This window comes from Canis aureus, chromosome 33, assembly GCF_053574225.1.
Source record: "Canis aureus isolate CA01 chromosome 33, VMU_Caureus_v.1.0, whole genome shotgun sequence".
Taxonomy (NCBI): Eukaryota; Metazoa; Chordata; class Mammalia; order Carnivora; family Canidae; genus Canis; species Canis aureus.
In genome coordinates this window covers 7,164,755-7,176,997 of record NC_135643.1, presented here as the reverse complement: position 1 = coordinate 7,176,997, position 12,243 = coordinate 7,164,755, and the positions used below count along the sequence as shown (strand labels likewise).

The 12,243-nt window shown below is 36.8% G+C and overlaps 1 protein-coding gene across 7 annotated transcripts in view; it reads left to right on the top strand.

The window, feature by feature from the left end:
- LIN54 (lin-54 DREAM MuvB core complex component) overlaps positions 1-12,243 on the top strand; it is a 71,411-nt gene that overhangs the window by 46,907 nt on the left and 12,261 nt on the right. For all 7 annotated transcript variants that reach the window (XM_077882724.1, XM_077882726.1, XM_077882729.1 and 4 more), the window contains 6 exons: positions 4,920-4,993; positions 5,148-5,345; positions 6,498-6,589; positions 7,547-7,618; positions 8,594-8,696; positions 8,846-8,983. In XM_077882724.1, coding sequence (XP_077738850.1) covers positions 4,920-4,993; positions 5,148-5,345; positions 6,498-6,589; positions 7,547-7,618; positions 8,594-8,696; positions 8,846-8,983 — 677 coding nt within the window. The remainder of the gene's footprint in view (positions 1-4,919; positions 4,994-5,147; positions 5,346-6,497; positions 6,590-7,546; positions 7,619-8,593; positions 8,697-8,845; positions 8,984-12,243) is intronic.

Here is a 12,243-nt window from a genome sequence, read left to right as displayed (position 1 = left end):
ACCGTTTCTTAAAAGCAGTAATTAATTCTTTGAACATTATTAAAGAACATTGATCCTTTTCTTGCTGAAATCCTACTATGTATGGCATTTCAGTTGAGAGTATGAATCAGCAACTGTTGTAGAAAACAGTGAAATAGAATCATAGTTGTATATAGAGTATTTCACTCTGCTAGAAGTGCACAGTGTCCTGTACTACCAGACCATTGGAATTATTCATCAATTTGTGGGTAGCCATTATATTGCTGGTTTATAAGCCTACCATTTCTGCTAGTGGGACAAATTTAGATGAAGCCAAATTACCTAATTTTCTAAACTGTGAAGCTGCTTGGTAGGGGACTACCAACTGAATCAATTGAAATCAATTGAAATGACTAGTAGGCAAGGTATAAATAATAAGAACTTGATACCACTTTCATCCTTTATTTATTTTGAATCTGTAATTGCTAATAAAAAGCAATTAAAATGTTCTCTTATTTTGCATAGTTCTGCTTTTCCTGGAGAATATTCCTGTTTGTAGACCTTCCATTTTCTATTTCTGTTTAAACCATCCTGTCACCTGATACATATACACAGACACACACACAACCACTCTTCATGTTTATCTACTTGTTGGAAATTGAACGCTGTGAAAGGATCAGGACAGTTTATATTTTAGGGCCTAATTTTTTGTCTTAGAAGACTACTTCATATACCATTGATGTCAAAAAGCAGTTGATGGCAAGTAAATGATTTATTATTTACTGGATGTAAATAAAAGAATTAAAGACCACTTGTTTGCTCTTTCATTTTTATTAAGGGATAAGAGGGTTGGAGCTATATATTGCTGATAGCTAGTTCACCTGAGGGAAACTGGAAGAGAAAACTATTTTTTAAATTACTGATGGGATAAACTAAAGGATACGTGGAGGACACAATATTTTAGTATATATTCTATTAAAATTGGACCCATCAAGTATTTATATTTTGTAATCCTCTTTAAACTGATTTTGGAAGAAAATCTTTTATTTTGATGTCCTTAATGAAAGGAAGATGAAAGTTGCTTATTGCTAAAGGAACCAGGTGTGATATTCTCTCAATACTTAAACTTAGCAGGGTACTAAAAGAGGTGCTGCAAGTGTGGTTTACTTAGATAGTCAGAATGATAGGAGTCATTAGATACAGTTGGTTGGATTTAATGTGTATATGGTCTTGTGTGTACCCTATGGTGAGATCCATTTCCAGTGTAATGTTAACACTAATTGTCAATAAGAAGCCTTTGGTACAAGTAGAAAAGACCCTGAAGATCCAGGAAGAGTGGAGGAATAGGTTGAACATTTCATAATTCTAGTGTATTTATAGGTACCTTCTTTTCCAAGTTTATATCTTTTTGTCTCTCTCTATAGCTCTGTGCTCTTTGCCTCCTAGAACTTCCTCTCTCACACACACACACACACACACACACACACACCTCCCTCTTTTTCCCTGCTACTTTCTTTTCTTTTGCTTTCTACCTTCAACTTTCCCTCTCTGTCATCTCTGTCTCTCAGCTTCTTTGGTTCTCCCTATATGTACTCTCTCCCCACTCACATGCACAACCACCCATGTGATTGCCCTTATGCCCATATTTTTCTCTTTTTGCTCTCCTATCCCATAAGAGACCTAGGAATACATAATATACATTATTTCACAGGAATAATAAATTTGTAATTTTTATTAGAGACAACACGAAAATTATTGCTCTAGTTCATCAAATGTGTTAATATGTCTTTCTAAGGGCTTAATTTCCAATAAGGGATTTCCTTATGCCAAAGGGAGTTGAGCTCATCTTGTACATTTCCCACCAAACTGTTCAAAGCCAGTATCCACAGGCTCCACCATGTTAACTGCTGGCTAAATAGCAGCACAGTAAAAATCCAGAAGAATTCATGGTTAATCTCTTTAGAATGTAATCTCCTGCCATCTTGGTGAGGAAGTCAATTTAAGAAATTAAAAAGCCTTAAACACTTGCATGTGTGGTTTTCTAAAATTTGGAAGGAGGCTGTTCTCAAAGGTTTATTCAGAATTTCTGTTAAAGACCAAAAAAGAAAAGATTGTTCCAGTTTCTGTGAAAATGGCAGTAATAGTAATGTGGGACTATGCTCAAAAGTTAAGGAGGAGAAATACAGACTGTTGATATAGTTGAGTAATACCAATATGTCCCCCTTTCCATAGATAATTTGTAGTGTTCTCTTTTCTGACCACTTCATTTTATATTTTATTTCCTAGGTTATAGTGAAAACTCAGCACACAGATGTCAAGCTAATGTAAACCTAGAGTTCCCAAATTCTCTAGCTTGCCCACAACATGGAGACAGTTACCCTTTCTTTATTATCCAAATAGAAATCATCTGTTATTCTGTCCCTTGATGTGACTGAGGGCAGGCCACACACTCCTTCCCATTGTTGCAGAGACCATCAGGAAGTTCTTACTTTCTGGTTGTTAGGGCCTCTTCAGAACTGCTGCTCAGTGTGCTCCTGGAGTGATGAGCAACATCTCCTCTCCAAGGAGCAAGTGCTGTAGGGGGTCTACTCTTCTGTGTTCCAAGCAGGAATTAAGGCTTTTCATTCCTTTCAGTTCACCTTTTAATTCTTTTTAGTATTGCTGAGACCAGTCTACAGTGGTTATTAGGACTAAAGCTACAGCAAATGAAGAGAATCAGAACAGCAAATAATTTTAAATCAGGTATCAGATGTCACTGCTCCTGTAATTCATGGTCCTATACTCTTTTTGTATAACCACCTTATTGAGATGCAATTCGTGTCTACTATAAAAATTTACCCTTGTTAAGCATACAGTTCAGTGATTTTTAGTGTATTGAGCGAGGTGCGGTCATCAGCACTAGAGCACCTTCTGGAGGTATCCCATTTCCCCCTTCCCCTTCTATCCCCTTGCTGCAGGGCCCCCCCCCCCCCCCCGCTCCCTTTTAGTTCAGAATGCTGTCACATGTTCTTCCAGGATGCTCAACTTTGTGTCTTTAGCCATCAAGTCTCCCAAGCGTTTTTATTTAAGGAAGTCTGTTCTTTTTCTTTTATTGTTCAGGGACCAGTATAGATCCCATTATCTCAACCTCTCTCTTTCAGACCAGGCTCTAGGTCTTTTTGCATAAATAAAACCGGAAGGGATATCCTTCCTGTCTTTTTTAAATCCCTTTGTTAGATTTTGTAAATGGCAGTAGACGGTATTAAAAATTGTACTACCTGTGCTCCAAACTTACAGGCCTAGTGCCAGTCTCTCCTGAATTTCACCATAGCTTTTCTCTATGGCGGGTTCATCTTCCCTTCAAATCAGCTCATTCTCGAGGTTTTAGTTCTGGTAGCGGTCATTTTCCTGGTCACTTGAAGCTTAACGCTCACTTATGTATTCTCCCCTTAACACATGCAGTTTCTTGCCATCCACTTGGCAGTTCACATTCCTTTCACCTCCACCCTGTCTCTTGCAACTGCGCTCTCCTGTCTGTCACCTCAGGTAGATCCTCACTTCAGATACTCTTCTAATTTTCCTTGTTTCATGAAACTCCATCCTGTCTTACACACTGCTGCCAAATAATTTCTCTTTGTGCCAGTCCAGTAATATTTCTGTACTTCGAAATCCTCAGAAACTTCTCACTGCCCACTGAATTTAAAAATACTGATTAGAAGACTGATGAATCACTGGCCTCTACCTCTGAAGCCAATGATACATTAAATGTTATTTAATTGCATTTAAATAAAAATTTTTAAAATAAAGTGGATATACCCCACCACCACCCCGAATAGAGATTAAATATATACATTTCTACCCTGACATTCAAGACTTGTGCTTGCCTAATTTAACCCTAGGTTCCAACTAATCTGATCTGTTCACCACCATTTTGTGAAGTGCTTTGCTATTTTCCGGCATCGGGCCTCCACTTTTCCTGCTTCTGCCTGGAATGTCCTGCTCCAGTCTGTGTGCCCTCTCCTCAACCTGACCATTGATCACAACCCATCTCATACACAGTGCCCTTCATGCATCCTTTTGTATTCCCATCCTCTGCCAATCACACATATGTTCTATCTCCCTTGGACTCTAAAGCGCTTTCTCTGTTTTAACCGTATTTATTTTATTTGGTATTTGTCTAATATGCTTTACTTGAGTTTAATCTCTTTGAGCAAGTGTCTTGTACTCTAGTTTCTCTGGAACATAGTCCACGATGCCATTTGCATAGTTATAATGGTCGTAATAACAATACATTAATGGCAACTAACATTTATTGGGCACTTACTCTTTGTTTGATGCTGTTCTAATAAATTTTCATGGATTAACATATTTAATCCTTATACCCTGTAAGGGAGGTACTAGCCCCATGTTATAGATGAGGATACAGGCAAAGAGAGTTAGAAAGCAGAAGGATTGGGATTTGAGTCTCCAGGGTGTTATGACCTATGAGACCATATTCTTTACCCTCACGCTAGGCTGCCTTTTAGTAGGTACTCTGTAAATAATGAATTATACAAGAATGATATTTTCTCTGGTTTTAATACAAACATGGCAATTAGAGTATAGAACAGTATTGTTACTCAAGCTCCTGAATGGCAGGTTTTTTTTTTATTTAAAGGACGTTTCAACTGACTAGATTTCGTAGGGAATGTTAAGTCATCTGAATACAGATAGAAGTGTTTTCAGTAGACTGTCTGTCTTAAATGACAAATGTTCTGTTGTAAAGCAGATAAACTATAGCTGCTACTGTAGCCATAAGTTTCCTGGTAGATGGGTTAAGGAATGTTAACAGGTGACTATCCTGATTAAAGATTGCTCCAAATTGGAAACAAATGGAATTCTTTAAGCTCTTTGAGGATATCTTGAGAGAACTAAGTATCTTCAATGTTTCAAGGACTATTTCCTGTAAATAAATTGTCCTTTCCTCCCTTTTTTTAAAAAAGCAAAGCCAGTGGTGGTTAATACCACTCCAGTGCGGATGTCAGTTCCACTCGTCTCAGCGCAGACTGTCAAACAGGTGAGTGACACAGAATTTTTTTCTTCAGCATCTCCCAGACAGACAATTCACTTTTAAAATTGAAAGTTAAGATTCACGTAAGAGAGATTTATACTGAATGGAGAAGCTGTAAAATGTATTTTTGTAATCATGGGTATACTTTTTTTTTTTTAAGGTTGTTCCCAAACCCATCAATCCCACTTCACAAATAGTTACCACCAGCCAGCCACAACAGCGGCTCATCATGCCTGCTACACCACTGCCACAGATCCAGCCAAACCTCACTAACCTGCCACCAGGCACTGTGCTGGCCCCAGCTCCGGGAACAGGGAATGTGGGTTATGCAGTGCTTCCAGCTCAGTATGTTACTCAGGTATGAGGAAAAAAATTGAGCCATTGCATTTCAAAAAGGATAATTTAGTCTAAGATGTATAGCCCTGTAACATTCTGAATACTACTGAAAAACATCTTACTCAGTATGAGAATGGCTATCTCCAAAATCTTAAGATGCTAACAGAAACTTCTGAATTTATTTTTATGTATCCCTAGCATTTGAAATATCAGCAGAAGTCACATATGCAAGTCAGACACTTGAAAACTGAGATCAGTTTGGTGAGAGGACAGGACTATATAGAGAGAAGGGGGAGATGTTGAAATGAAAGTCAGCAGAATACAAGTGCATTTGGAGAGCGCTGTGACTGTGATCCAACTCTTCCTCACATATGAGGAGGATGCCACTGACTTGCTCCTGGAAAGTGGACTATAAGATGCATTACTAGGTGTCACATTTTAAGTGACCTATCCAGACACACTCATCTGGTCATCTTTAGAGTCAAAGCCATGTATCATCCAACTGGCTGGTGAGGGTTAGGAGTGCTGCTTCTAGGAAGCAGATAGAAATTTTCTTTTTCACATAAGAATCCAGCAAAGTAGCACCATGTTCTAAACTGTTGAATCGATCTCCTCAGATTATAAGAGGGAGAAAGAGAAACCTGAGTACTTTAATGAAATGTACTTTGGAGTATGTTTAATGTGACTACTGATTAGAAAATAAGTGTTCAGTATTTTTATCATCTCTTTTTTTCCTGTGTACAAATCAATGTAAAATAGAAAATTTTGCCCATGTAATTCTCATTTTCTATAAATTGTAATGGGATGAATGATCAGCATAGTACCTATTTTATTTACAGGTAGATACATTGCATTTTTCTAGCCAATATAAGTTAATGTGTGTACTTTTGGAGCATTCATCTAGAATTTCCTAATCCTGATATGCTTACTCCTCTATGAAAAATTTCTTATATTTGTACCATGTAGTGCTTTAAAATGTTCACATTGTTTTCACCTCTAGTATTAGTTTTTGGGTCTTTAGAAGAACTTCATGACACGCTGTGTCTATGAAATTCTCCATACTATTTTTCCTATTTTAGTAGATGAATTTGTGTTTCTTACTGATCATTATTACATCTGAGAGTATTGGGCATTTTTGTAAATATGGTCTAAAATTATCTTTTTTTATATGTAGCTACAGCAGTCTTCATATGTGTCTATAGCAAGCAACTCTAACTTTACTGGAACACCTGGTATCCAGACCCAGGCAAGGCTTCCATTCAACGGGTGAGTATTTTGAAAATATGTAAGTTAAATTGTTAGATCAGATTAAATGCAGCATTAAATAATACATATTTCAAAATACATTTATATGATATTTTTTTCCACAAAGCCATGTGAGCATCCCTCTATAGAACTCGTTATTTTAAGGAAAAGTTACAGGAGCAGTCAATCCCCAAATTTCTTTTATTTAGATTCATCAGTTTTGCCACATATTCTGTCTCTTTCTTCTCTGTCTCATCCTGAATATATTTTTTAAAATGATATTAACTAGTTTTTAAATTGTTATGTTAGGTCCTTGCCTTTTTTTGTTGTTGTTAGTCTGTTTTTAAATCTGTGAATAGCTTCCTTTGCAGTATTGGTTTAGAAGCAATGCTTAGAACCAGTCTTCCTCTCTCCAATTCCAACCCCAGAACCCCTTTTTCCTCACTACCTTTTGTAACTGAATCCCAAAAGTTTTGAGCAGATTTCAGCTTTAGTTCTCTTAGAAGAAAAAATATCTTTTGTGGAATGTTCGTCAGTGATAACTTCCTTTTTAAAAAAATCCCTATCTTGAGGGGCACCTAGGTGGTTCAGCCGGCTGAGCATCTACCTTTGACTCAGGGCATGATCCCTGGGGTCTTGGGATTGAGCACCACATTGGGCTCCCTGCTCACCAGGGAGTCTGCTTCTCCCTCTCCCTCTTCCTGATGCTTCCCTTGCTTGTGCTCTCTCTAGCTCTCTGTCAATAAATAAATAAATAAAATATTGAAAAAAAAATCCCTGCCTTGGCTCTCTTACCCCTCTTTTCATGTTACAACTTGCTTTTGAACTTGATGTGAAGTGAACAACATAGCAAACTTTTATTAGAGATGCATGCATGTGTTAAAGCTTTATTTTAGAAGAAATTTACAGAGACTTTTGTAATTTTTAAGTTATCTTTAATTAATTAAAATGTATATCTTTTTTTTTGTATCTGTATAGCATAATCCCATCAGAGTCTGCTAGTCGACCCAGAAAGCCCTGTAATTGTACAAAATCGCTGTGTTTGAAATTGTAAGTCTTTTTGCTACTTTTTCTTATTTCATATACTTGGAAATGCTTATAAAAGCAAATGCAGTTAACTAAAAAGTCTTAACAGACCAGTTTAATAAAGTCTAAGTAATTTAGATAAACATGCACATGAATGTCTGAACACAATTATGACGGTTTAAAACTACTCTTTCATTCATTCAGAAAGAAGTAATTTTATAGTCTTTATCATAGATGAGTCACTAGAAGAGGGGTTTAGGAACACAACAGCATGAGACAGACCTAGTTCCTGTCTTTAATAATAATAAATTTGATCTTAGCTATGACCTTTATATTTGGTTTCCTAAATCAGGTGGTACTCTGAGGAGCTTTTAAAATTGTTGTATGATTAATTTGCTTATTCTAAGCTAAGAGATTTGGCATGAAACCGTTAAGTGAAAAGCATTGGTCAAATAAGGGGTTTAGAATCCCAAGAGGCACAACTGTGGTTCAAGTGAGCCGATTCCACTACAAGAATATAACCCATGTTTTTCCTTTTTATGATTTTGAAATAACTCACTTTAAGAGCATATAAAAATCACATTTCTTTTGTGTTGACAATAGCTACTCCTGGAACTAAGTTTCTAAACCAAAATTCTAGGAGCTAGTGACTTTAATTTTGAGTCTGATCACATGGTTGACAGTCAATATATATTAACTCTAGAACTAGGTGGCTCCGAGTACATTCTAAAATGCTTTACTGGGGACTCCTGGGTGGTCCAGGGTGTGATCCTGGGGTCCCCAGATGAGTCCCACATTGGGCTCCCTCCGTGGAGCCCGCTTCTCCCTCTGCCTGTGTCTCTGCCTCTCTCTCTGTCTCTCATGAATAAATAAATAAAATCTTTTAAAAAAATAAAAATAAAATGTTTTACTGCATATATAATGTTTTTAATCAGATAATTTCTCATTTTGTTTAACAATGACTTTTTGATGTGACTTGCACTGATTTTTATATTCCAGATACTGTGATTGCTTTGCAAATGGTGAATTTTGCAACAACTGCAATTGCACTAATTGTTATAATAATTTGGAACATGAAAATGAAAGGCAAAAAGCAATAAAGGTGATTATTTTTACTTTATTTAACTGACAAAAATTTCCAGTTTCACCTGATTATTGTAGAACTCTGTTGTTTTACAATGTCTATTAATTCCATTTGCAATGTTTAATGTACTGATTGAACTTGAGTTGATATGTGATCTGTTTTGATAGGCATGCCTTGACAGAAATCCAGAAGCTTTTAAGCCTAAGATAGGGAAAGGAAAGGAGGGAGAATCAGATCGACGTCACAGCAAAGGATGTAATTGCAAACGATCAGGATGTCTTAAAAACTACTGTGAATGCTATGAGGTGAGATGCTGGTTGAGGAATAAATCTGTTTTTTGTGAATAACTTTGGGGAGGGTATATTGTAAAACTTTACCTGAAAATTGGGAAATTACTCCACTCTTGTAGTTTGAAAATGTACACAGTCAGTGCAAGGACACTAGTTTGAGGAAGACCTGGCTTCCTAAGCAGGGTTTCAGAGGAATGACATTTTGGTTTTGTCATTACATAATACTTTGGGTCTCATCGCCTGGTTTATCAGTTCATAACTTCTTGATCATTGTACCTGGAAGTATGGCAATCAGAGGCCCAAGTTTATTCATTTTTAGTAAAAATAACATCAAAGTGGATTGGAAACTGTAGCCATGGTCCTCAACTGAGGGGCAGTACTACCCACTGCCACCTGTGAGCTTTTTGAAAATATATATAGATAGAAAATAGCCTGCTCTCTAGAGAGTAGTCATGAAAGTAAAGATTTATCTTGCCTAAAATACCTATGGTGCCCTCTTGAAGACTGAATTATGTTAAGAAGTTTGCTTTCTGAGCCTGAGGATAGGAAAGGAGACGTATGGAATATTGCTGGCTAAGATTATTGGCCATCATGAAGTGATTGCATCTGTTTTTGCCATTCCACCATTCCACTCAACTGGCTGTTTTTAGTTATTGGTCGAGCATCCTTCCAGGAGAATGTGGTTGAAGCTCTGCTTTGAGAGATATTATTTACTTGTTTGTTTATTTTTAAATGCTATTTAAATCATCCCCTTCTTGCTATAGACAAAGTACTGTATAGTTTGTTTTTATTTTCAAAGCTTAAATATAATAATCTATTCATGCCCAAGATGAACACTATGTTACTCTGTTGCTTCCTTGGTGAAACTCTCTCCTGACAACCTTTTGAGTTGAGTCATTCCTACAATTAGTTGGCTCTTCTCATATATTATCTTTTCAGTCTTTCAAACTTCCTGTGTAGAGGGATACCTTACCTGGGTGGCTCAGCGGTTTAGCACCTGCCTTTGGCCCAGGGTGTGATCCTGGAGTTCTGGGATTGAGTCCCACGTCGGGCTCCTGGCATGGAGCTTGCTTCTCCCTCCTCCTGTATCTCTGCCTCTCTCTCTCTATGTCTATCATAGATAGATAGATAGATAGATAGATAGATAGATAGATAGATAGATAGATAGAAGTCATAGCCTCACAGTTGGTAAAGTTATACCAAGGATAGCACCCTTCCTTGGTAGGGTTTGCTCTGCTTCAGGAGTAGAGTATGTACCTGCCATTTAATGCCCCTTCCCATACAAACTGTGTCACGGTAAAGAAATTGTGTACTGTTTTCTCTGTGTAATGATTTGCAATTCACATACTTTAGAAGTCAGTTACTCCTCTCAAGAAGTGTATTAAGGTAACCTCTTATTAGTCCTAGAGTCAATATGAATGAAAATGGCATGTAATCAAGAGTATTTTGAAAGTCTCTTAAATGTCTTACAGTCCAACAATCAGTTTTTTATTCTGTGTTGGAAAACATAGACTCTTTTGTTTGAACACCTGACGAAATAGGTGGCTTCTGTTCATAAATCTATCATACAAAATTTGTCCTGAATATTCAAAAAATGTAAGTTACAAAACCAAGCTCACAAAAAGAGAGGAAATGGAAATTGATGTAAAGCTGGGTCAGAAAGGTAAAGCAGCCCTTCCATGCATGCAGCATTGAACAGTCAGTACATGCTAGGCAGATGAAATGCAAACATACAAGAACTAATAATTTAGTTGAATCCGAGGATAAATAGAAGTAGAAACGGCAGTGCTGGTTGAGATACATTAGAAGAGAGAAAGCTGCCCTGTTATACTAAAATCCTTGATATTCAAGGCATACACAATGTCCAGTTACTAATTTGTCATTCTAAAAGATCAAGAAATGGAAAAACTTGGAATATACTAAACTGGCAGTGGCTGATTGTCTCTTTGTGAATTGGCTGTGATATTATCTGACAGTTTGTGTTCAGTTGTTGGGCTTTTGAATTGAATTGGCTTTTTTGGTCCAGTTGGTCTGCATCTGGATAACACATTCATGTTCCTTTCACACACCTTCAGGGCTTGAGTAGAAGAGTGACTGTCCACATTATTTAAATGGTTGTGCCTCTTAACCATTTTTCCTCCCAATTTTTGATCACAAGGGAAGTTGAATTAGCAAAGCTAAATGAATACCCCCCAAAATAAATAAATAAATACCCTATCATTTTAATTTCTCCTTCCTGAGTTCCTGTCAGATTATTAATACCTTTTTATGGTTCTTCATATTTAATCCAAAGAACCATTAGTGGTGTATGTCTTTTGCCCCCTTGATGTCAGGGATTTTATCTCTTCATCAATACTTAATAAGTATTGCTTTAGTTAGATTCTCAGACTGGCTCATAGTAATAACCCAATTAACTCAAAATGTATATCCATTTTTTCCCTCGGTAAAGAGAATTTATTTGTGCATTATGAGAAAGGAACAGGGTAAATGTGTTCATCATAATATGATTCGTTTATCTTGCCAGGTGCTGTAGAGAGAAAGGGCAGTTGGTATGTTTCTTTAAATTGACATGAGTTAACTGAAGAAAATGGAGCCAACAAAAAGAGATACTCAAATTTACTAGGTCTGGGAAATGTAAATGAAAGAACAATGAGATCCCACTTTACCTCTTTCCCCCAATCGCATTGCTAAATATTAAAAAGAACTATAATATACAGTTGGAGGGAATGTGGGAAAAGCTTTTATACATTGCTGATGAGATGTGAGGTGTTATAGCCTTTTGGAAAATGTCTGGCCACATCTATTAAAATACATGTACCAGTGAGCCCAGTTCTAGAAATCTAGCTCATAGAAATAAAAGCACAATACACACACACACACACACACACAAATTTTATGTATTATCTGTGTTACTCAAGAACTGGAAACAAAATAAATGAATAAATGCCCAGTAACAGGCAAGTGAATGCCCAAATCAATTATGGCATATCCATACCAGGGACTACTGCCCAGCCATTAAATCGAATGAATCCAGTCTATGCTAGGTGACTGTGGGCAGGGATTGCATGAGGTGTGTGAGAAAAGGAAGACGCAGAAAATGAGCATTTGATTTTGTAAAACAACCTAAATAAAAAGAAAAAGACTAGTGTATTTATTAAGATAGGTATTTGTACATGAGTGCTGTGATTTTCCTAAAAATACATGTTTTACATATTTTTACATACAAGGACACACTGGTTTCATATGTACTATTGTTGGGTTTCAGGAATCTGGAG